Source organism: Malurus melanocephalus, unplaced genomic scaffold (assembly GCF_030028575.1).
Source record: "Malurus melanocephalus ecotype Western Australia unplaced genomic scaffold, MMel_1.1 scaffold_545, whole genome shotgun sequence".
NCBI lineage: Eukaryota > Metazoa > Chordata > Aves > Passeriformes > Maluridae > Malurus > Malurus melanocephalus.
Window position 1 is genome coordinate 233,760 of NW_026623777.1, and position 22,496 is coordinate 256,255.

General features: G+C 39.5%; 2 protein-coding genes across 4 annotated transcripts in view; one reads left to right on the forward strand and one right to left on the reverse strand.

Moving 5' to 3' along the window:
- Positions 1–18,449, forward strand: part of USP47 (ubiquitin specific peptidase 47) — a 38,775-nt gene extending 20,326 nt beyond the window's left edge. For 2 of the 3 annotated variants that reach the window (XM_057382005.1, XM_057382006.1), the window contains exons 11-28: positions 375–542; positions 2,066–2,197; positions 2,899–2,975; positions 3,286–3,341; positions 3,871–3,983; positions 4,875–4,979; positions 5,988–6,195; positions 6,606–6,721; positions 7,650–7,769; positions 8,255–9,038; positions 10,746–10,921; positions 11,085–11,165; positions 12,170–12,285; positions 12,966–13,084; positions 14,535–14,665; positions 16,009–16,056; positions 16,148–16,278; positions 17,235–18,449. In XM_057382005.1, coding sequence (XP_057237988.1) covers positions 375–542; positions 2,066–2,197; positions 2,899–2,975; positions 3,286–3,341; positions 3,871–3,983; positions 4,875–4,979; positions 5,988–6,195; positions 6,606–6,721; positions 7,650–7,769; positions 8,255–9,038; positions 10,746–10,921; positions 11,085–11,165; positions 12,170–12,285; positions 12,966–13,084; positions 14,535–14,665; positions 16,009–16,056; positions 16,148–16,278; positions 17,235–17,409 — 2,856 coding nt within the window. In that variant the 3' untranslated portion in view covers positions 17,410–18,449. The remainder of the gene's footprint in view (positions 1–374; positions 543–2,065; positions 2,198–2,898; positions 2,976–3,285; positions 3,342–3,870; positions 3,984–4,874; positions 4,980–5,987; positions 6,196–6,605; positions 6,722–7,649; positions 7,770–8,254; positions 9,039–10,745; positions 10,922–11,084; positions 11,166–12,169; positions 12,286–12,965; positions 13,085–14,534; positions 14,666–16,008; positions 16,057–16,147; positions 16,279–17,234) is intronic. The other variant, XM_057382007.1, reaches the window with a different exon arrangement.
- Positions 18,450–19,276: 827 nt separating this feature from the next.
- DKK3 (dickkopf WNT signaling pathway inhibitor 3) overlaps positions 19,277–22,496 on the reverse strand; it is an 8,930-nt gene continuing 5,710 nt past the window's right edge. The window contains exons 4-6 of the mRNA XM_057382008.1: positions 22,322–22,466; positions 20,973–21,129; positions 19,277–19,829 (exon numbers count right to left, since the gene is read on the reverse strand). Of these exons, the coding sequence (XP_057237991.1) occupies positions 19,586–19,829; positions 20,973–21,129; positions 22,322–22,466 (546 nt within the window). The 3' untranslated portion in view covers positions 19,277–19,585. The remainder of the gene's footprint in view (positions 19,830–20,972; positions 21,130–22,321; positions 22,467–22,496) is intronic.

A 22,496-nucleotide genomic window follows, 5' to 3' on the forward strand; every position in this document is an offset into this window, starting at 1 on the left:
GTGATTGAAAATATTTTCAGTCAGTTTTGATTAACGGGGCCATGTTACAACAGGTTTGTTATTTGATGTTAGACTTCCAGGTACTGAATTGAGTTAGCTAACGAAGGGAATAGGCTAATAGCAAATACAATCTTACCAAGTCTGAAAGCTGCCAATTGCTGTTCAGTTACACACAAAGCCCAGGAATTTTGAAGAGGTGGAAGGAAAACACCAGCAAGTCTGTTCTTGGTGCTGAGTTGCGAAGGTCTCTAGGATTTTGAGGAATTAAATTGTTTTGCAGTTTGGATTTTTTTGCATTTCACAAACACTGTTATTTCTCATTCCTTGTAACTTTCAATGTTGTATAATGTTACTATGTATGTCTTATTTTTAAGAAGTCTCCTCAGACTGAGAGTTGCACTGATAGTGGAGCTGAAAATGAAGGCAGTTGTCACAGTGATCAGATGAGCAATGATTTTTCTAATGATGATGGAGTCGATGAAGGAATCTGCCTTGAGAGCAATAGTGCAGCAGAGAGAATCTCKAAAGCTGGCAGTGAAAAGGTATGTTTAACACTGGTGGCTTCACTTGTCTCTTGCTTGGAGGAGAATGGAATCTATTTATTAAACTGTCGCTATCTCCAGCCACGAGTGTTCCCACTTTTGCTCTTCTGATTTTCTCCACCATCCCATTTCATGGGGTTAGTGACTGACTGGCTGGAGGGTTTTGTTGTTAMACAGGTCAACCCACCACAAATTGAAAAGAATATAATTAATTGGGAGTGGGGTGGGAGGTTGGGAGTGGGTGAGTTTACTCAAATTCCAACAACTGAACCTCTGCAACAAAGGARGGAATTCAGCTGATTTGGAGGTCACCTGAGAATAAGGGTCTTCCCAGCTTGTCAGACTGAGAATTTCCAGATRAGTTGTTTTGGCAGCAGACCCTCAAACTGAAGTCTGTTTTATCTGAGCAGTGAGCAGTGTTTTTTCTTTGTGGCCAGCTGTCAAAGGCCTACATGATTTAGCTGCAAAAACATCTTGGAGCTTRGTAGGAGCAGATTGAAAAGTTCTGATCAGTGATATAGATAAAGCCAAAGGTCTAAATGTTAAATATTCCTTCAGTCATCTTAATATAAAGGAACTGAGCAGCAAGTCAGTCCAGGATAATAGTCATCCTACTGTGGAATGTTAAGGTTGACARAGATCACTGATAAACTTGATAGGGTTTTCATCAAAAATCTTGAACCTTATGGTAATGTCTAAAATATGTACTTCATGTATTGATGTTCAGTGAACTCGTSTGAAATTAAGCCAGTAGCTTTTATTCAGACTTGTTAGGAAGCTGTTTGGTTTCAACTATTCTATTCATAAAGTAACAGTTTTAAAGGCTGACTTGCAGTTTAATCTCCACATCTTCTGTTCCTATTTTCCTTGAGCCACTTGAGAGGTTTTTTTGGTCTATGTTCTGAATACTGTCAGTTGGAAAAAATGAAAAAATGAATTCCACTCACTTGACTGGAACAAGACCAGAATATTTTAATAGGTCTGTAGTGCATGTGGGCTGTCCAAGTATATTGACAGTAGCTTTGGCCAGTTACTTCATACTACTTGTTCTCAAGGCAGACAGACTGTTATGCCAAGCTTTTTAGTTTGGATGTCTTAATAATAGATGTAGGATATGCTGAGAATATACCATGTTTCCTCTACATAGTCCAGAAATATCCTTGTAACACTTGTGAGGCAGTATTGTTCAGTTTTATTTAATTTATATGCAGCACTTAAAGTATGTCCTTAGTGCCCTGTGGTTCCATCCATTTATCTGTAAAAAAAAGTGACAGCAAATGTGGGGAAGGGTGCTAGAAAATAGACCTAAGCTTTGTCACTATAAACTCTGTATAAAGTTTAGCATATAAGRGCTCTGTTTTTGTTCAGTGCCTGTTGCATTAATTGATTTATATTGCACAGATCCACTCTTTGCATCCAGCTRTTTACATGCCTGGATTTGTGTTGTTGTTTTGAAACTTTTTTTTAAATTGCTTAGCTTTTCGTTACTGGATACATATCACACCTTTTTCTTCTCTCCACAGAGTTCTTTACTGTATGAGCTCTTTTCTGTCATGGTTCATTCTGGAAGTGCTGCTGGTGGCCATTATTATGCCTGTATAAAATCTTTTAGTGATGATCAGTGGTACAGCTTTAATGATCAGCACGTTAGCAAGGTAAAAATAGTATTTTTAGTTCTGTTTTCTACCCACAAATGAACCAGTAACTTTCTGTTTTGTCATGTTCCACGTAGCTACGCATAAACCCAGCTTCATTATTTATATTTCAAGTATTACTTGATTTCCTCCCCTTACCTAATGTTCTGCCATATACGTATGTTCCACTCATCAGCTGATTTCTAGGCTTTTGAAATTATTTTATTTCTTTATCCATGTATTTTTATGTGGTAGGGAAAGGAATGTTTGTCCTTGGCAGAGAAGGTGGGATGGCTCATAAGGAGGCCTTTATTCATGTACAGACCAGGCTGGATGTAGAATTTTGCCTTCTGTACATGTGAAGAACATTATTGCTTAGTGGAGTGTATTTGTAGATMTGTTACAGTCCAGGCTGTGCTATTAAACCTTTGCAGCTGGTGTTCCCTGTATCATCCATAGGTATTATTGTGATCAAAAACCTTTGTATTTTTCTCTAAGAAGTTTCTACTTTAGAAAATAAAAAAATACATTTGCATTCATTGTAAAATGGAGAAGGAGATCATTTTGAAATTGKTTTTGGAAGTCAGAAAATAAGTAGCAACATTTGAAAAATTACACAATACACTGTATTAATACTTCTAATGTCATGTTTCCGAGTGAGAATAAATGTATCTCATTTAGTGCAAGTGTTTCAAATAATAATTAAATTGATTTTCTGTTAGATAACTCAGGAAGATATTAAGAAAACATATGGAGGATCTTCTGGAAGCAGAGGCTATTATTCCAGTGCTTTTGCTAGGTTAGTAGTACTGTAATGTTACTTTTCTTTTTGGTAGTGTTTTAGTGTCATGAAATGAATGGCTGAGGTGCATTGCTTATTAACATGTTAGCTTCAAATGAATAGCAGAGGCTTCAGATAGTTATAACTACCCTGACTTCAGATGATTGAAATAATGTGGTATTTGTTTTTGAAAATCTTTTCTGGTTAGTGTATTACTAAGATAGATATGACATAGCTCGTTACTGAAAGATAAAAAAACGAAAGCAGCTTCTGAAGCCAGTRTTGTCTCCTGTTGGTAAATTCAGCTGTGTGTTCTCTTCTCCACCAGCTCCACCAATGCATACATGCTGATATATAGACTGAAAGATCCAACCAGAAATGCAAGTAAGTTAGACAGCTGYATTTGCAAAAGTTGGGTGTTTTTAAACTAAAGTGTTGCATGTTATGATTTTTTTCTTGTGATGAAACAGTGTCGTAAAGTACAGTATAAAGTGCATTAAGTGCAKTATTTTTTTATCATGATACAGATGATAACTTGAGACTTTTATATATTATCAACTAATTATCTTTCTAGAAGAGTATTTACCTTCATTTTAAAAGCAGAATTAAGTGCAGTCACCAGTCTTGCTCTATTTCTTTACAATAGCAGAGCTTCCCCTCCTGATACTGGGATCTTTTGCYACTATCACTTTCTTGTGTTGCTGACAATATAATTAGGGGGAATAAGAGGCTGACTTCAGTTTAACTTAAATAATGAAAAAGAGAACAGCACATGGTATAGTGGGAAATTGAGATGGAAAAGAGAAAAGAGGAAAAAGGCAAGAAAGATAATTCTCAAATATACTATAATGCTAGTGTTGCCTGCTGTGGAAAAACTGTATTTTTGTAAACCATTGCATTGTTTTGCTGGCAGAGTTTCTTGAAGCACATGAGTATCCAGAGCACATCAAACAATTGGTACAGAAAGAGAGAGAATTAGAAGAACAAGAAAAGAGGCAGCGGGAAATTGAACGCAACACATGCAAGGTTAGAGTTTCTGCTGCCTTGAGTAACAATACAATACATTGCTAGTGGGAAATGTTTCTACAATAAACAATGTTTCTTTACTACAATGCAAGGACTCCTTTGTGAGAAATGTTTGTACTAACAATTCTTTGAAATGATTTGCACRCCTGTTTTAAACCTGTACATAGTGCAAGCATCTGTTAGAGGTATTCACCTGWCATTTTTGTTGAATTCATGTCTTGCATCTGAATTTGAATTGGTATTAACACCAAAACAAAACTAGTTAACTTGGCATCACTTATTTTTAGAAAAATTAGTTCCAAAAAGCTGCATGTTAGCTGTTTCATACTATTGAATCTTTCCATGTTGTGACCCTTTATTTTGTGATACGATGTTTCTTAAACTGATTTTAAATAGTTMTTTGGCAGAAAGAGCAGARTATTTTTCAACCCTASATTCAATAGCAACAAACAAAATAGSTCCTCAGTGCCTTACACACTTGGCAGTCAGCTGGTCCATCTGTGAATCAAGTTASTGCTTTATGAGGAAATTCTCTCATTGCAAAATGTGGAACTCTGTGTGAAAAAGGAATTTCACATTCGTTGTTTATACATTSATTTTGCTATGGAGCCTTTGCTTGCTGCCCATGGCTGCAAGATGTTCTGCTTYTAGAAGKTGTACCCTAGCTTGCAAGGAGATTCAGATGCAGACATACACCTCGTGTACCTTTGACATKTTCTATCTGCAGCTGTGTCACCACCCACAAGGAAACCACCCTCGCTGGAGTAGAGTTAAAGATSTATTTCATMTTAGGTTGTTTGCAWATGGGGTTTTCAACTTAWATGTACTCTAATAGGAAAGATACTTAAAAATTCCATCAGGATAATTTTWTTTTCCTTTTGTATTTCATAGATTAAATTATTCTGCATGCATCCTACAAAGCAAATTATGATGGAGAACAAATTGGAAGTTCATAAGGACAGAACACTGAAGGAAGCTGTGGAAATAGCTTACAAGGTATGCTGTGTGTAACAGGGTAGTTTAATTGTTAAATGTAATTTTTTCTTTTGCATTTTTAGTTTTTAAATTTCTAATGCTGTGTAAATGTTTGGAAGGGCTTGGCTATGGAGTTCTTTTGCAGGGGTTGGTTTTTGAGGGCTGATTYTTGTGAAGTTCTGTGGTGTGTTTTTTTTGTTTTGTTTTTTTTAAAGGTGTTCTAGTCAGCCATTATTGGCCCAAGTTTTCTGCAGTAGCCATCAGCTGATTGCTGATTGGAGTGATTTGACCTGCCCTTTTAAAAGGCAGTATGATCTTCCATACCCTTATTTTAAAAYCAGACAGTGAGAGCTGCTGTTGGACTCACCATGGCCTCAGGAAGCTGAAAGAATTCCAAACACTTTTATCTCTGTTGCAGTAMAAATGATCTATTGGATATGTAATAACAGAATTCCTGAGAATCTTCCTGTGTAGCTGATCAACACCACGAGTGAACAGCACAGCCTCTGTTAATCTCTGCCCTCCACAAACAGGTGGAAGCTGAAGACATCAATTGTTGCTCACCCACTTGTACTCTTTGCTTTTTGCCACATGTATCTTGGACTGGGAGAGCAGCAGCAAAGCACTTACAGTTTGGGATGTGTTAACAAGTCCTTGAGCTGCACAGAGGATACTTGGTGGATGTGACTTCCTCAGGCCTCTAAGGACACCGTGTGGTTTAACTGACAGGCAGTGCATTTCTCTGGAAATACTTCTGGGACCTCTTGTCATGTGCTTGTATACTTACTTYTCAAAATTCCTTCTTTTCTGCATTTTGGTGCAGGCTTCTCTTTGAATTTGGAAACGTCTATACATATTGCATGTGTGTATAATAATGATGATGTGTTTTCTAAAACCAAATCGACTGTTGTGGATTCAGAGGATTCCTGGATGTACACCCAGTGAGATATTTGTAGCTTGCAAGTTAAAAACTGAACTCACCAATAAGCTGTTACTAAGTGTTTGGGGGGTTGTGTGTGCATGTTGCAGTTGATGGATTTGGAAGAGGCAGTTCCCTTGGATTGCTGTCGCCTTGTCAAATACGATGAGTTCCATGACTACTTGGAGCGCTCTTACGAAGGAGAGGAGGACACTCCAATGGGTTTGTTGCTTGGAGGGGTCAAGTCAACGTACATGTTTGACTTACTGTTGGAAACAAGAAGGCCTGACCAAGTTTTCCAGTGCTATAAACCTGGTGGTAAGACATGTAATTACATATGTGATTTTAGTCTATCTTTGTCTATATTGTGTGATGGCACAATCACAGAGCTTGCAAAACACAGCTTCAGTATGAGGTGTTAAAAGAACTAAAACTAAATTTTACAAAGTCAGTATTCAGAACTACATAATGTGCTGTGCTGCTAGCTTGTTGTGATTGAAGTAGGTCTAAGGTATACTAAAATATGTCAAACTGGAACTTTTCTTTTTCGGCATTAAATTTGATCAGAAAATTAGATTCTGAAATTGGACTGCTTTTCAAGTTCTTCCAGTTTGTATTTAATGCAGCCCCTTAATCATTACATCAGACAAGCATATGCATGTCTCTTTTGCCTGTTGAATTTTCTCTGTGGATATATACGTGATTCTTTCTTTCTCTCCTCCCTGCAGAGGTCATGGTAAAGGTTCATGTAGTCAACTTAAAGACTGAGTCTGTTGCTTCTCCGATAAGTGTGCGAGCTTATTTGAATCAAACAGTTTCAGAGTTTAARCAGCTAATTTCAAAGGTAATTTACACTCCTTAAGGACTTGTATGAAAGAATTTTTATTCATTGTGCTGTAAAAATATGTCATAATTTAAAAATGTAAAATGAGAAGCCTGCACTTTTTGTAGATCATGTGTGAGTTGTGTCCAGTCAAGTTCAGTTAGATGTTACAGTTGAGCTTATCCATCTGCCCAGTCCTGCTGAAAGCAGCAGTCTGCTTCTTGCTTTCATCCAGAGTTAGTATGGTTAACAACCTCACTGAAAGTCCAGTTGGTGACAGAACTAATGAACTGTTACTGTACARCTGAACCAACGTGTAACTTCCACCYAGCTTCAATATTTCAAACTTAACATCCAAAGCTGTCCATTTCTTTGTACAATCTCTCTTTTTCATCCCAGCAGATGCTCATTGTTAGGATGCAGGTGGATTSTAACAAGGTTTTAAGCCAAAGGATATTGCTGCTTCCATTGAACTGGGAAGCAGAGATTGTACTTCCTCAGTTCTGTGTAAAATAGGTCAGTGGTTGGTGTAACTTCATAGCATTCMTTACAAAATATGATTCTAGCAATTTGAGTTTAGTCTAATTAAGAATTAAGTGAACAMTGTGCAAAACCTGTTGCTCGAGAATATTTTTAATTTTCAGTTGATTCATACATTCAAGATAAGACCACTGTCATTAACAATTTTCCAGTTCTCTGCAAAGCCCAGGTCATTTTAAGCATCTGATCTTTTGGAAAAACTGACATTTGCTACGTAYCAAAGGGTGGAGGAAAGGCACTGGGACTGAACAGGTTTGGGAGGATTCCCCCGCCGTGTCTTTTGCGATTGAGAGTTTGATAAACAAAGCTGCTTCTTTCCCTGTGAATAATCTTGCACATGAAGCACTTGTTCCAGTATTGAAGGTGTGTGTAATGCACGTGTTCTCTTCCTGTCCGTGTTGTGTTTCAGGCCACACACCTGCCYGCTGAAACCATGCGCGTGGTGTTGGAGCGCTGCTACAATGATTTGCGCCTCCTGAATGTTTCCAGCAAGACACTGAAAGCTGAAGGCTTTTTTAGAAGCAACAAGGTACATTCTTAGGTTTTTAMATGTTCTTTCCTTGTATTTGTTGACTGATCTCTTCTGCTGTAAAAAGCATGGATGTATGTATGGAATGGCTAATGGATAACTGCTGTGTATTTTGCTGTGTGATGTGTGGGGGTTTGTGTGCCCGGTCCTGTGGAGCTGATGAATACTGTGGGCTGTATATGAAACCATGTGTACGTAAGAGAGAGTGGATTGATTTATGAATCCACTTCTGAACGTGTTTACTGCACATGGTCAGTCTGGTTGCAATTCACTCCAAGATTAACAAGGTTATGAAAATAATGAAAATTGCAATTATTATTATACTACAGCGTCCTTGGTCTGTCTTTTTCTAAGCATGTATTTTAATGTTTTGATAATAGATGATTTTTTGGTGACATTGTTTCTAATGCTCAATCCTCTCTGTTTGCTGTTATTACAGTTATTTAAGATAACACTGCCTGATTCAACCCTTTTTTCCTGTTCAGGTATTTATTGAAAGCTCAGAGTCTCTGGACCGTCAGGTGACATACACAGACTCTCATTTGTGGAAGCTTTTGGATCGCCACGCAAACACAATCAGATTGTATGTCTCACTGCCAGAGCAAGCTCCTGGCTCRCAGCTCAGACGGGCCCTTTATCAGAAGGCTGGTGGAGGTACAGGCAACTTGGATGAGCCTTGTGARAGAGTMAAAGGACCTGTAGGTAATATTAAATCTGTAGAGGCAATTTTGGAAGAAAGCACTGAAAAACTTAAAAGCTTGTCRCTGCAGCAACAGCAGCAGCAGGAGCGAGATAATGGAGACAGCAGCAAAAGCACAGAAGCCAGTGATTTTGAAACCATTGAGTCACCTTTAAATGAAATAGACTCTTCAGCATCAGCAGAAAACAGAGAACTTGAAARCCAAATTCAGATTTCTGATGCAGAGAACGTGCAGTCGGAGGAACGGTCAGACTCGGATGTCAACAACGACCGGAGTACGAGCTCAGTGGACAGTGACATCCTCAGCTCCAGCCACAGCAGTGACACTTTGTGCAATGTGGACAATGCCCCCCTGCCCCTGGCCAATGGACTCGATTCTCACAGCATCACAAGCAGCAGGCGATCAAAAGCAAATCAGGTGAAGAAGGAAACGTGGGACACAGCAGAAGAAGATTCTGGAACAGACAGTGAATACGATGAAAGCGGCAAGAGCAGAGGAGAAGCACAGTACATGTACTTCAAATCAGAGCCCTACAYTGCAGAGGAGGGTTCAGGAGAAGGGCAAAAATGTATGTATTCTTTTCTAAGTGCCTTCAAATAATTGGGTGGGTTTAACCATTGAATTGATACGCTGTGTTAAAAAWTTTCTAATGGCAGTATTGAAAAGCTTCATTATAATGTTAAATTAAAGCTAATGAAAGTGCAAAGACAGGATGTGATTTTCAGCAAAAACCTAGCCTAATTTTGATCTTGTAATAAGTGATTACATATTTGAACAGTGTCTTGCTTTTCTGTTTTTAGGAAAATGAACATCTATTTACATGTATTTAGATAGTGTTCCCTGGAGAGCAAACTGAGTTGTCTTCCAGTGAAAGGAGCAGAGCTGCATCTGCTGATGATTATTCACCTCTTTCAGAATGCACTACTTGAATGTGTTTAAAACAGCWCATTTCTGTTACCATTTAGACTAACAAACCTAAAAAGCCCTAGGCATTTGACTGTGAAGAAAATTTAAATATACTTGAGATTGAGGGTTTAATTCACTAACTGAAATACAGTGGGTACCAGGAGGCAKATGGCTGACATGAAAATGTCTAAAGAAGTTCAGTATAACAGCCTAAGTGGTATATAATTGTCATAAAAATAAATCATTTTAACAATGCTCTGTACCTGCATGTGCTTTATAACTAACAGAATAATAATTAAAGAATAGCAGGATGTAAGGTAAATATTTTGAAAGGCAAAGGCTTTCATGTCAGTCCAGAAATCCTGATTGTAAYAGTACTAGACAAAGAAGAATTTCTCACAAGAGAACTTGGTTTACATCTACTAAAGTTTTGATAAAATTATTCCTTTAGCATGGGATAGTTTTCCTTTGGGGCTAGTTTTGAACTACTTTCATTTTTCCATGTTTTGTTTTGGTTGGTTTTGTTTYTCTGTTTGTAGTTGGATTCAGGAATTTGCAACAATTTCAATGTTATCATAGTACTCTGTGTAAATTATGATCCTGTGGGGGAAAGCTTTTATGTATTTTTAGTACAACTCAAATAATTTATTTGTTCAGGTCAATATTCTGAATATTCAATATTCAGCTATTCTGAATAGTTTGTTCTAGAGSATCATGACATTATATAATCACGACATAGTTTGTGGTGTAGTACAAATTGTGTCGATTAAGAAGCACAATTTCTGAAGATAAACTATTGCCTTCACTTTTCAGAATTTCATATTGCTACAGCTTTTCCTTAATTACAACATTATTCCATAAAAATCCTTTAATCTAGACTTGATCTTTCCTTGTGATATCCTGTGGCCTTCCAGAACATGGAATTAACCCAACTTTTTAATCCTTCCTAAAGCCAGGAAGGMAAATCAAAGGGGTTGGGTGGGCTGTGCCTGGCCAGTCCCAACACCAAAGCAGTTCTGTCTGCCTTGGGGCAGGGGAAAGCTGTTAAAAGGGGATTATCTGCAATTGCTCCATGGCATTCTGTCMCTTTGGTGCACTGCATCACTGAATGCAAGCCAGAGCAGTTTGGAACTGCTGTGTCTCCCAGAAATATCTGCTCGTGTACTCTTAAAATGCACCAAAGCTTTTAAATCATGTAGTGAGGTCATCAGATAAAATGTAAATGTAGCCACTAACCAGAATTCAAACTTTTCAGTGCTGTTTTGCTGCAGGTGATAACTTGAATATATGGAAATTGTATGTGAGAGTGCCTTTTTTTTTTTTTGTAGCAAATGGTTTCTTACCGTTTTTGTCTTTTGCTTTTGCTTAGGGTTGATGGTGCATGTTGATAAAAGAATTACTCTGTCTGCCTTCAAGCAACACTTGGAGCCTTTTGTTGGAGTTCCATCTTCTCACTTCAAAGTCTTTAGAGTCTATGCCAGCAACCAAGAGTTTGAGAGTGTTCGGCTGAATGAGACCCTTTCATCATTTTCAGATGACAATAAGGTTATTCAGCAGTTATTTTGAATCTTGAAAAATGTATTGGTACAATCTAGATARACTTAATTTACAACAGGTGAAATAATTATTTGGGTCTTGGTGGTGTGTTAAACAAAATAGAATTCTGATTTTGATACCAGTTCTAACAGATGTTCCTTTTGCTTTCTAGATAACTATTAGACTTGGAAGAGCTCTGAAGAAGGGTGAATACAGAGTCAAAGTCTATCAACTCTTGGTAAATGAGCCTGAGGTAAGGCATTGAATATTTCAAGACTGACTCATGAAAATACTAATACAYGCCTTGGCCAAGGTTTCCCTTTGAAATCTTGGAAAAGAATTAAAGTCTTCCTTTTCTTTACATTTYCCTGMAAGTTMTTCTGGATTTAGAAAGGGAGTTTGAGATTATTTCTGTTCYAAATAAGCAATTGGAATGTGATCTGCAATATGTCTCGAGTGTCTTTATTTTTATAGTGTAAATGGAGAAGAAGTGAATTGTTTCTTTGTTTCCCTTAAATCCATGACAGTCACRTTGCATCCTTTCCAAAGAGGAGCTSTTTGCTCTGGTGGCTGTGGTTTCCAGTGGTGTTGAGCTGATTGATCCCATTCATGTGCTGCAGATAGTGCTTCTCAGGGTAATGGTCCTTTCTGCAGAAAGCAGCCTGGAACAAAAGTGCCTCTCTTGCAATAACGCAGCTCCCAAGCTTGGTACAGCTTTTGGGGCATGAAAAGTATAGAAGGGATGTCACTCTATAGATTGCAGYCTTTAGAAGTTGATTTCTGTGCACTTGAATTTGATTTTTTGGACAAAACTGTAGAATGTGTATTAAGAGTAAGAGACTAACTGAACTGCTAAAGCAGGGAATATTTAAGTACAAAAGTAATTCCCAGGGAGTCAAGGAGTTCTCTCTGATCAGTGAAAGCCAAGATGGTGCATTTTTGTTAYCATGTGGCTTATTTAATCTGAAAGCTCCTCTGCCATTGTTTGGAATGGGAATGTCATGGTAGCAGTTAGCAGCACAGCACCAGGCACTATTTCTGCACAGGCATTCAGAGGGTGTGAGTGCCCTGCCAAAGGGCTGCTGCTGCACTAATTAGCTATGCCCCATTTTAATTAATTCATTTCCTGCCTTGGAAAGGAGAAATCTCTGCTGTTTTTTTGCTGGGTGGATGGGACCGATCACAAAGCATAAACAGAGATAACTTAGAGTTTTGTGTTCAAAAGAATTTAGTCTTTAATATCTTTCTGTTTCACAGCCATGCAAGTTTCTTCTGGATGCAGTTTTTGCTAAAGGAATGACTGTCCGGCAGAGTAAAGAGGAGCTGCTCCCTCAGCTTCGAGAACAATGTGGCCTAGACTTGACAATTGATAGGTAAACCTGATGAAATATCACTTTTAGATCTGTTTGGGAATTTCTTTCCTCTTGTGGATAAAGAAAGYAATGAAAGAAGCAGAAATAAATTGCTGTGGTCTTCCAATCAGTTTCTGAATACAAACACTAAGTCAGCAATTGTTGGCTTTCATCTCATGCAGAATGAATTCTATAGGGGATAAGAGAGYTGCCTGTGTGCAGCATGTCTGCAGCTTTAGATCACTCTAATGATGATTTCCTTCAGAAAGAAGAGCATTAAATAAATCAGTTCATCAAAAAGCCACTGCTCTCTAYGTGCAGGACTTGCACAGAGCACTGCAGCAAACTGCTTGTGCAGCATGGCTGTGAGTGTACAGCACTGATCTGTGCTGTCTTCCCTTGCCTGGGGTTGGGAATCTTTGCTTCTTTTCCATCCCTACATGTTTATGTCTTTGAACAAGTGGAGCACAGACGTGTTTTCCTTGTGTTTATGAATGATTCAGCACGAAGCCAGTAGTGACACCCTGCTGTCAGGACAAATCACAGAACATGACATTTGTTCCTGCTAAACCTCACTCAACCTTGCATGAATGAGTTGTGCTATTTCAGTTTTGTCAGCAAATACTCAGTTTTGATCTCTGGTAGTGCTAAGGTTTGGTAAGAAGACAGAAACTCAGTGGTTTTTTCTCATGTAATTGTAGGTTTCGCCTACGAAAGAAAACCTGGAAGAATCCTGGCACTGTGTTCCTGGATTATCATATCTATGAAGAAGATATCAATATTTCCAGCAATTGGGAGGTCTTCTTAGAAATACTTGATGGTAATGATTTATTTTTGAATTAGCATTGGTGATGACTGGCTAGCTGAAATACAGATGTGCATATACATAATACATTTATATAACTTAAGTCAGCACCTCAGTTCAGTCATTTTTTCAGTAGTTTTCAGACAGGTTGAAAAAACACTTCTGTCATGAAGGGCTATATTTTGGAACAGAACTTTGGTTCATCAAAACTATYTTGGAGTCAAATATTAGAGAGTAGATTGTTTCTGAAATTCTGCTTAAATATAATTTAAAWGATGCCATTTCTTAAGTTATCCTTTGCATATACACTTAAAATTTTAATTCTAAATGCAAAAACATAATTTAAGGATAAAAAAGCCGGTCATGGTGTTTGTCCTAGATTAACAGATACTGCTGTTTATGTATAGATGAAGAATGTGAATTCCATTCACTTGGAAATCCTGTTGCCAAGCAGAGGAGGTTTAAGAAGTCTCACTCAGCTGTTTGTTGACTGTTTTGGCAGCTGTGCTCAGTTCTGGTATTGGCAGTTCTGAACAGAATTTCAAGTACCAAAATCTGAAATGAACCTGGGAGATTCAGGAGGCCTGCATATTCCTATGGCCATATGTATCAGCTCACACTGCAGTTCAACTTTACAGTTTAAAACTTTTTATTAAATTTAGATCATTGCTGTACTGTTTCTGTAGTGAACAGGTCTTGGAGAAGAGCTTCAGCCCACAGAAAGATTCTAGATTGCAGGGTTTCCAAGTGTTCTCTAACAGTTTCATGCAAAACAAGACATGTAGTGTTAGACATRAATGTCTCAGCCACATGTTCTGCATGCTAGATTATAAAATTATAGACTAATTAAAAATAAAAACAAAATCAGCCCTTGGAAATCACTTCTGCTTCTCCAGTTGTAATATAAACAGAATTGCTTCGTCAGCCAGAGGCAGCTGTGGAACCTGAAACAAGATATAAAAGGGCTGGAAGCAGCACAAACTGCAACTCTTGAGGGTGCTGGGTGGAAAGATTTCAATAACAAGTGAGGAGTTGGTGAAGGAAAATCAGAAGTTAAATGGGGAAAGCTTATTTTCATAAAGGAAGTGAAAGACATGAATAAACAGCAGATTGCTGAGGAAGGTCTTGTGSAAATGCCAGATCTGGAGTCAGCTCCTGGGTAGGATCTTGTATGGATAACTGAGCTGGGGGTTATGGAAAACTCTGCCCTRTGGATTCAAGGAGATTCTGCCCATGGAAAATTCCTTTAAAGGAGCTGATAATGGAAAACTCCAGATACATCCCAGTCCTTAACTCCTCCCCTTCTTTATGAGTGAACTACCTGCAGCACTGGGAGTTACTTAATTTGTGTTTTTATCTGTMGGGAAGTCTTCCATATTAGAGGATGTTTAACATATGGAGTAACCCTAATTTAAAAGAGGATATTTTGTGATATTAATACAATCAATTCCTCTTTCTTTGCTAGGAGTAGAGAAGATGAAATCTATGTCMCAACTTGCTGTCTTATCCAGACGATGGAGGCCATCAGAGATGAAATTGGATTCTTTCCAGGAAGTAGTWCTAGAAAGCAGCAGTGTCGAAGAATTAAAAGAGAAGGTAAAATGTGTCACATGATGAAAGTTTCTTGTGTTGACCAAGGACCTTATTGATGTTCTGTGCTGAGATGCACAACGTTGTCATAGCTACAAAAATCTTGCTGCATGGTGATTATTTTCCCCCCAAAACTGATAACCTATCCCATCCCATTACCAAAGCCACATGAATTATCAGCTTTAATTCTTGGCTTCACATCATGGTCTGGTTTAAAAGTATTCAGGTGAATACATGCAAAAAAAGTCACAGCTTGAAGTTTAAGCAGCTTRATAGTACCTGTGCCCTTTATCCTCAAAAAGCACATGTGAAATGCAAGCCAAGATACTGCCTCTTGGTGCTTTTTCAAACGAAGGTCTTGTTATTCCAAAATACCAGCCCTTCCATTCTCCTCTGATGTGMATTTGTGAGCTGTTGCTGGGGGTGCTGTTGCTGTGTCAGGTGGGYTGAGCTGTGTTTTGGTTGGAAAGGATTATGGATTATGGGGTGGTTTGGTTTTCCTTAAGGCCAGAGCCAGAGTCAGGTGAGCAGAGCTGTGGATCCCAGCAGAGATCTGGACCAGCAGTGTCTCCTCTTGAGACTGTTCTGTTAATCCAGTGTGTCACAGGGCTCCACTCTTGGRGAAATGTTTATTTATGTGTGGCAGCACCCAATTGTTAGGAGGCCTCCCTGGATGTTGATGCCAGCAAAGATTCTGTCTCAGTGCCCCTGGGAATTGGTAAATTTGGGGGTCAGCTCCCAGGCTGGGCTTGTGCTTTACACAGGTTGAGCTTTGGGCTGCTCTCTTGTATTCTTCAGGCAGAAGTGAAGTTATGACTGCAGGTCCTTGCCTGGAGTCAAGAATTCCTCCTCACTTGTGTCTGRAGAAAGAGATGGCTGCCTTTGCTTACTTGTCTTAAGAATTGATTGCAGGGAGCAGTTTTGGTTTTTAAGTTGTGGTAGGAAGTGCAGATGTGTCTCAGTAGAGCTGAGTCTTAGCTGTGCAGTTACAGCTGTGCCTGCTCCTGGGTTGGCTGCAAAAAGGCCTCCTTGTCACACAGAGAAACTTCTGAGGGTTTCACATGAGGCAGTTGCTTCTGTAGCTTGGAACTTGGATGTTCTTGTTTCCATAAACTTTYTTGGTCTCCTTCAGTGTTAAGAGAAGTGTGATGAAATACTATCACAGCAAGCATCACTTGTGACACACTGTTAACTGAAGAAACATTAAAAATGTGTACTTGTCACTGTAATTTTGTACTTTGGAGGACTTTCAGATATTTGGACTTTTAGATTTGTCAGCTCTTGACTTTATGTAGACACTGTGTAATGTTGCTTTGGAATAGTGTTAAATCCACCATTTCTCTTTGCAGCTAAGTGAAATAAGTGGAATACCCTTAGAAAACATAGAATTTGCAAAGGTAAGTAAGGTTTTGTGTATTTTTACCCTTCAATGGCACAGATGTGTGATTATGAGTTTTGCTGTATTCACTAAGTAATTGTTATTTTCAGGGTAGGGGAACTTTTCCATGCGACATTTCCATACTAGAGATTCACCAAGATTTGGACTGGAATCCAAAAGTGTCCACATTGAATGTCTGGCCCCTGTACATTTGTGATGATGGTGCAGTAATATTTTATAGGTATGTATTTCATTGTAGAATAATAAACCATGCAAAAAAAAAAGCTGTAGTTAACAATCGAGGAGTGATACAATGAGTGGGAAGTAAAATACTCTTCAGTTACTTTAAAGGAAAGATTTTAAAACATTCAGCTGAAATATTTGTGCTCCTCAGCTTCCGGRGAACCTGAATATTAAGTTTAAGAAAGCAAGCACTGCACCCTTTTACTCAATCCCCCCTCCCAAACCACTGAAATTAAAGCGAGTTGCTATGCTATGTGTGTATCTGGATTTAATTTCTTAAAATAGAGCCGTATCCCATGTGGAGTCAGTGAGAGTCTTGCTGTCATTTTGGAGAGCAAGGATTTTATTTTCTGAGCTTATTCCTCTGAGAAATTAATATGGCTTCTGTCTTAAAAGCCTGTYACAATAAAAATTCTGTAAATGTGAMAAATGTTGATCAGCTGGTGGCAGTAGCCCCGGGTCAGGAGCTGAGCACTGAGAGCTTGGATGTTGGCATTTCTCCTAAAYTTGGTGGGTGGGACAACCTCATGGGCACATTGCTTCTGTGGCATTTTTCRTAATTGGGTGTGAGTTGGGGAGAARCAGCTGGTTAATAATGTGCTGGTCTTAATGAAAATTGCTTGGGACAACATCTGGTAGGGACTGGGTGACACCCATGTTGGCACTGTGACCAAACACAGAACAGAGCTGTRGCTGTCTGTAAAGAACAGGAGTCAGAGAGACACGAGTATGGGTTTGTTTCTTCCCCCGGGTCTGTAGTCACTTAGAATGCTGAATGTTTCTGCTGGAAAAGCAACTTTGGACACAYTGCTTGTTCCTGCAGAACAAAGCAATCCCTAAGAAGTATGATGCTTGGTTGTGGCTTTTACCACGTTGCCCCAAGCGAAAAAAAATGCAGAAATCCACTTACAGTTACTGTATTGATCTGAATTTGAACAAATGTTTACATTATAGGGATAAAACTGAAGAATTAATGGAATTAACAGATGAGCAAAGAAATGAACTGATGAAAAAAGAAAGCAGCAGACTCCAGAAAACTGGACACCGAGTAACCTACTCTCCCCGTAAAGAAAAAGCACTAAAAATTTATCTGGATGGAGCWCCAAATAAAGATTTGACTCAAGACTGATACTTGCTATAGCATTTTCCCTGGGGAATTTTTTTTTGTTTCCAATCAAAAGGTTCACTACTACTGTGTAGTGCCATTATGGCAAGGACATTCATTAGGTGTAAAGCGCTGACAGCAGCAGGGCCGGGGCGGCAGCGCGGGGCCCCCGGGCCCTGCTTGACCTGGAATCATGTTGTGCACTATAGTCAAATGTACTGTAAAGCTCWAAGGGACGTGCAAATAAAAGATTAGAACTCAAAAGTGGGCGGGGAGGGAAACGAGTGGAAATTGTTGAGGACAGTGTGCACATAGTAGCTAGTGAAACTAGCCTCCAACAGGATACTCATAGCTTAATAATAAAAGCTGTGCAAAGGCCATGAAAGAATCCTTATCTCTGTTTGTTCCACTGATACACGCATTACCTCATCAGAGAGTCTGGAGTAAACGTGAACACATTGGTTCTGGGAGAGCAGCAGGAAAGGGCTGGACGTGGGAGTGCTGCAGGTGTCAGCTTTTAGAATTTTCTTCCATAAACCGGGGTCTGCGAGGTGTCTGCAGGRAGCTGCCAGCGGGCGTTGTTTGTTTGCAGGAGGGTTGTAAAGTGGTTTTTCATGGGTTACGGAAGCCGATGAGCAGCTCKAGTATCTTACGTTCGATGTGTAAATAAATAAAATCTGCCCTATCCATTTACCAGAACTGCAGTTCTGCTATTTACCATGCTATTTCTTTACACATATCAACATTCATTGTGTACATTTGCAAGTATAGTTGCCTGTTTCAATTTGTATTCATTTTTTGTTTGAYGATACTGGGTACTTTAGGGTTGTACTCCCCTTGTTAATGACGTTTTTGTTCTGTTCTGCTACTTTTTGTACATTTTGTWTTTAAGACTATTACAAGTTTGCATCTTCTCCACCTGCTGAAAATCAGTTTATTTTTCCCAGAGTTGATTTCATAGCTATATGTAGTCAAATATTGGGGCGACCTCTTAACACCTCAATGTATGAACTTGGTAGTTCAGGCTGTGGTGCAAAGACTGATGCAGTCAACATGATTTCAAAGCAAAGTCAACATGATTGCAAAGCCTAGGAACAGCAACTTTTTGCTTTGGTCCATAAAGATCAATAGAGAACAATTCTCCATAGTTTTTGGAAAAACCACCTAATTTATAACAATCAAAAGATTTTGGTAAACTTTTTCATGCCAGATGCTGTTTACAACAATGAACATGCCAATAAAACATTTGTTCATTTTGTTGTGTTATTTTAATCATTAAATGCTGTGTTTTTTATTTAAAAAATGATGGAATTGTTTSATGGCAATACAGTTTCCCAAGGCAGTGCTGGAATTGCAAGGCTGTGTGTTTGTGTGTGTGTGAGAATGAGAAGCAGGCACTGCASAGAGCAATTCCCTCAAATTCCTCTCCCACTGCTCTGCCCCTCTTGGCCGACCCGGGGCAGTGGGAGGGGGTGCAGGGAGCAGAGGGGGTTCCATCCCCGAGGCAGGAACTTCATTCAACTGCCATTGCCCCTACAAACAGGGACTGCTGAAGCAGAGAGAAAAAATACCTACAGCCCAGAAAACCATGAAGAGTGGAGGAGCCATGGTAGCAAACAGGTGAGACTGCTGGGCAGTTTGATGGGTCCGATTTTACTCTTAGCTTGCTATGATTTCTTAAGTCAGTGACCTTTTAAGATGGTAAAAATAATCACATCTTGTAGCATGCACAGATTTATGCCTATAAAGTGTATTAAAAGCATCAGCCAATTCTAAGGAAAAGAAATTTTAAATTCCTTTAAAAATTCCTTTAAATCAATGATTGCAACAGTGTCAAAGTAGATGGTTCTTACCCTAGAAAAATAAAACAATTCTGAACATCTGTATTCAAAAATCACACAATTACTATAGTAACTTAAAATTATTTATGCTTGTATTTTTTAATGCGTACAAGTTTATTTCTGACGTACAAGGGGCAAGTGCAGATGCAGAAGAACTCTCATGTGGTTCCCATCTGACAGCAGGTTTGGTCCAAGGATTGAGTGGATTCCACGTCGCTGGACATGCAGGTTTGGTGCAGAGAAAGATGCTCACTGAACACCTTATTTATTGCACTTCCATCCAGCAGGGCCTGTTCAGGGTTTGTACAAGCAAGACACTAGACAAAAAAATCTAGAAATTACTAACTGGGGCTTGGGCTTCAGATTTCATCTCCCAAAACCAGGTCCTGAGCTGAGTCAGGCCCAGGCTTCAAAGCTGTGTGGTCCTCCAGACTTTCCAATTCTCTCCGCACTTCCTGCATGACACTGCTTTCCTCATCATCAGAGAGAAGATCCTGGGGGATCAAGCTGAGAAAGGGAATCTCMTCCATGATTAAGGGATCTTCTTTTTCAGTGTTGTGGGTTCCGTTGGCAGACAGCTGACACACAGATGTAGCTCTGTGGCTGTTGGAAAAACACACATCAGGTCACAAGAGTAATCATTTTGTGTTCTGATATTTCTTTATGAAATTCTCCGTTCCCTCCCCACATAAAAACATGTTAAATGCACACTGGATCTACCCTAGCTGACTTTGCACACGATTGTCACATGCTTGACAACTGGAGAGTTGAGATTGCCACACACAAAGAGTTAACAATCCAAACTGATCCTGGGACACGAGAGGGCAGTGGCCCTCAATTAAACAGGTAACAAAAAATGATACCTGACACTTTAAATTCAGATGGAAAATTCCTGTGAACTAGAGCTGGACAATCCAGCTATAGTCACGTCCTAATGAATTCCTGTTTTTCTATATCCTCATCTGAAATGTTGTTCTTAACCAGACCTGACATTTGCTGAACAGAGCCCTGAGGTTAATGGTGCATTAGCTAAAATTTTGGAGCTGAAAGGATGGGATCAGCCCTGCTTGCTTCCTTAGGTGGCCTTCATGAAACAAAACGTTACCCAATTCCTTTTCAAGCATGAAAAGTAGAATAAGTTGCACACAGAAAACAGAAATACTAATCTACATCTCTATCCCAGCTATGATTKCTTGTTGGAAGTCAATATGATGCTGGCAGGGTAGGAGCAAACCTGGAGAATTTGTTTAAGAGAAAATGTAGATTTTCTAAAAATGCTTCTAATGCAAAACTGAAATGATCTCAATTTTTGCCAATGAAACTGGTGATGATTCAAATCACTCCTGGTAAAGAATTATGAAAAGCATGATCTATGAAAAGTTCATATTAAAATACCTTTAACATTCTAAAGTGAGCAAAACATCTGACAGAAGCCCAGTCTAACACAGAAAGCTGGACAAGAATTGTGGGCAGAGAATGAAATCASAATGATGCATCTCAGCAGCTGGTGGTACTGACTGATGAAAAAAGCTGTRCCAGCCTCATTCATTCACACCCTTAATTCACACCAGATTCATGGGTTGCCAAATTCAGTGAGGCACACCTGAGTGCCACAAAGCAGAAAGTTTCAATGCTRCTGAGGAGAAAAGGTGTCAAACCCTTCTGTAGGGAGCAAGAATGTGCAAGTTCTGTAGCAATTTCCCACAGCAATAGACTCTCCCAAGTGTGAAGCAGCTTTGTCCTCACCTCTGAGGCTGGCAGCTCAGGCCACTGGCACAGGGACATTTCTCCAGGGCTCCATCGGGCTCCAGCTCCCAGGAGATGAGGTTGAGCAGTYTGTTGGAGGGATCGTGGCAGGGCTCCCCTTGCTCAGGTAAAGGTGTGCACACAGGGAACAGCAGCTCTGCAGGCCAGGGAACACRTCAGAAATCACTGCCTGCTAAACTRTCAGCCCATCTTTCATTCTGTGTACAAGATCTAAAAAGGTCTTGGTCTCTTTTCAAGTCCCCTTACATATCAGGGAGCCACAATTTAATGTTTTTTCCATTAGCTGGGAGTAACTCATGTGGAGCTCATCCCTGATGRGCAAGAGCAGCTCGCCTCAGTCAGGCCAGCACAGCACAACTCCATTGCCTGCAGATTCCAAACACTGTTCCAGCCCCAAGAAAACCAACACTACAGTGAATCCTTTACAATGAATAGCATTAATGGTTTAAAATCTAAATAAATACCTTTTTCATTTAGAACACTGTTATTTTTCCTATTTCTTTGCAGAGGCTACAAATACAGAGCAACCATTCAGACACCAAATAATATGGCCTCAAGAACTACAACTCATATATTTAATATATTATTTTAGTAATTCTGCTGTAGGCAAAGCTGTTTGATGGCATTTTTGACTTGGCACCCTTCAGCCTGTGTAAGAAATTATTTAAGAAGGTTGTGTCCTTTGGATTTTCCTCATGTCAGTAACTTCCAGTCTCAGTCTGGAATTCAGCTCTTCCACATGTTCCTAAAAACATCCCTTCTTCCTCCTGTCTTCAGTCAACTCATATGGCAGGATAAAATAAGAGAAGAATTCAAAATTAGGTTTTTTAACCAGACTTTGTCAAAAGACACATACATATATGTGCACATGGGCACATGTGCTTCAATGTATGTAACCTATCGGTTTCCAGTTTCAAACCATGAAAACATTTCCATCTGCTTGCTGGTAGGAGGGAGAAGCCCCTTTCAGTCAGCTCATTCATTTCTTCTGCACCTTTTTCACTCTTGTTTTCACTCTACTGTGTGAAAACTTGACATAGAGCTCTGCTGCTTTTAAATGTCTGAGATTCCTCTTCAGAAATACAAATTTCTGAGCTTCTGCAGTTGGTCTCATCTCTAGTGTGCAACAGGCAGCAGTGTGCACCCCATCAGGCTGTTCCTCACTCCTAATTCTACCAAAATTTATAATGAACTGAACACAGTGCATTCCACAGAGCAAGGGAGAACAACCTGTTGATTCTGCAGAGATGGAACCACTTGCCCTGGGCTGGAAAGAGCCAAATCTCAATGCTCCTGAGGATGAGATGAACAGGATGAAGCTCTGTTACCTTTCTGAAAAGCACAGCAAGTGCCAGGGYTGCAGTCGTGCTGCTTCTCACAAATGGTGCCGTTGTCCCCTCTGGAGATGGATCTGTGGCACTGTCCCCACACGCAGAGCTGCTCCCCACAGCACTCCACATCCCGGGAGCAGSGCTGCCAAAGGACAAACAGGTGACAAAACAG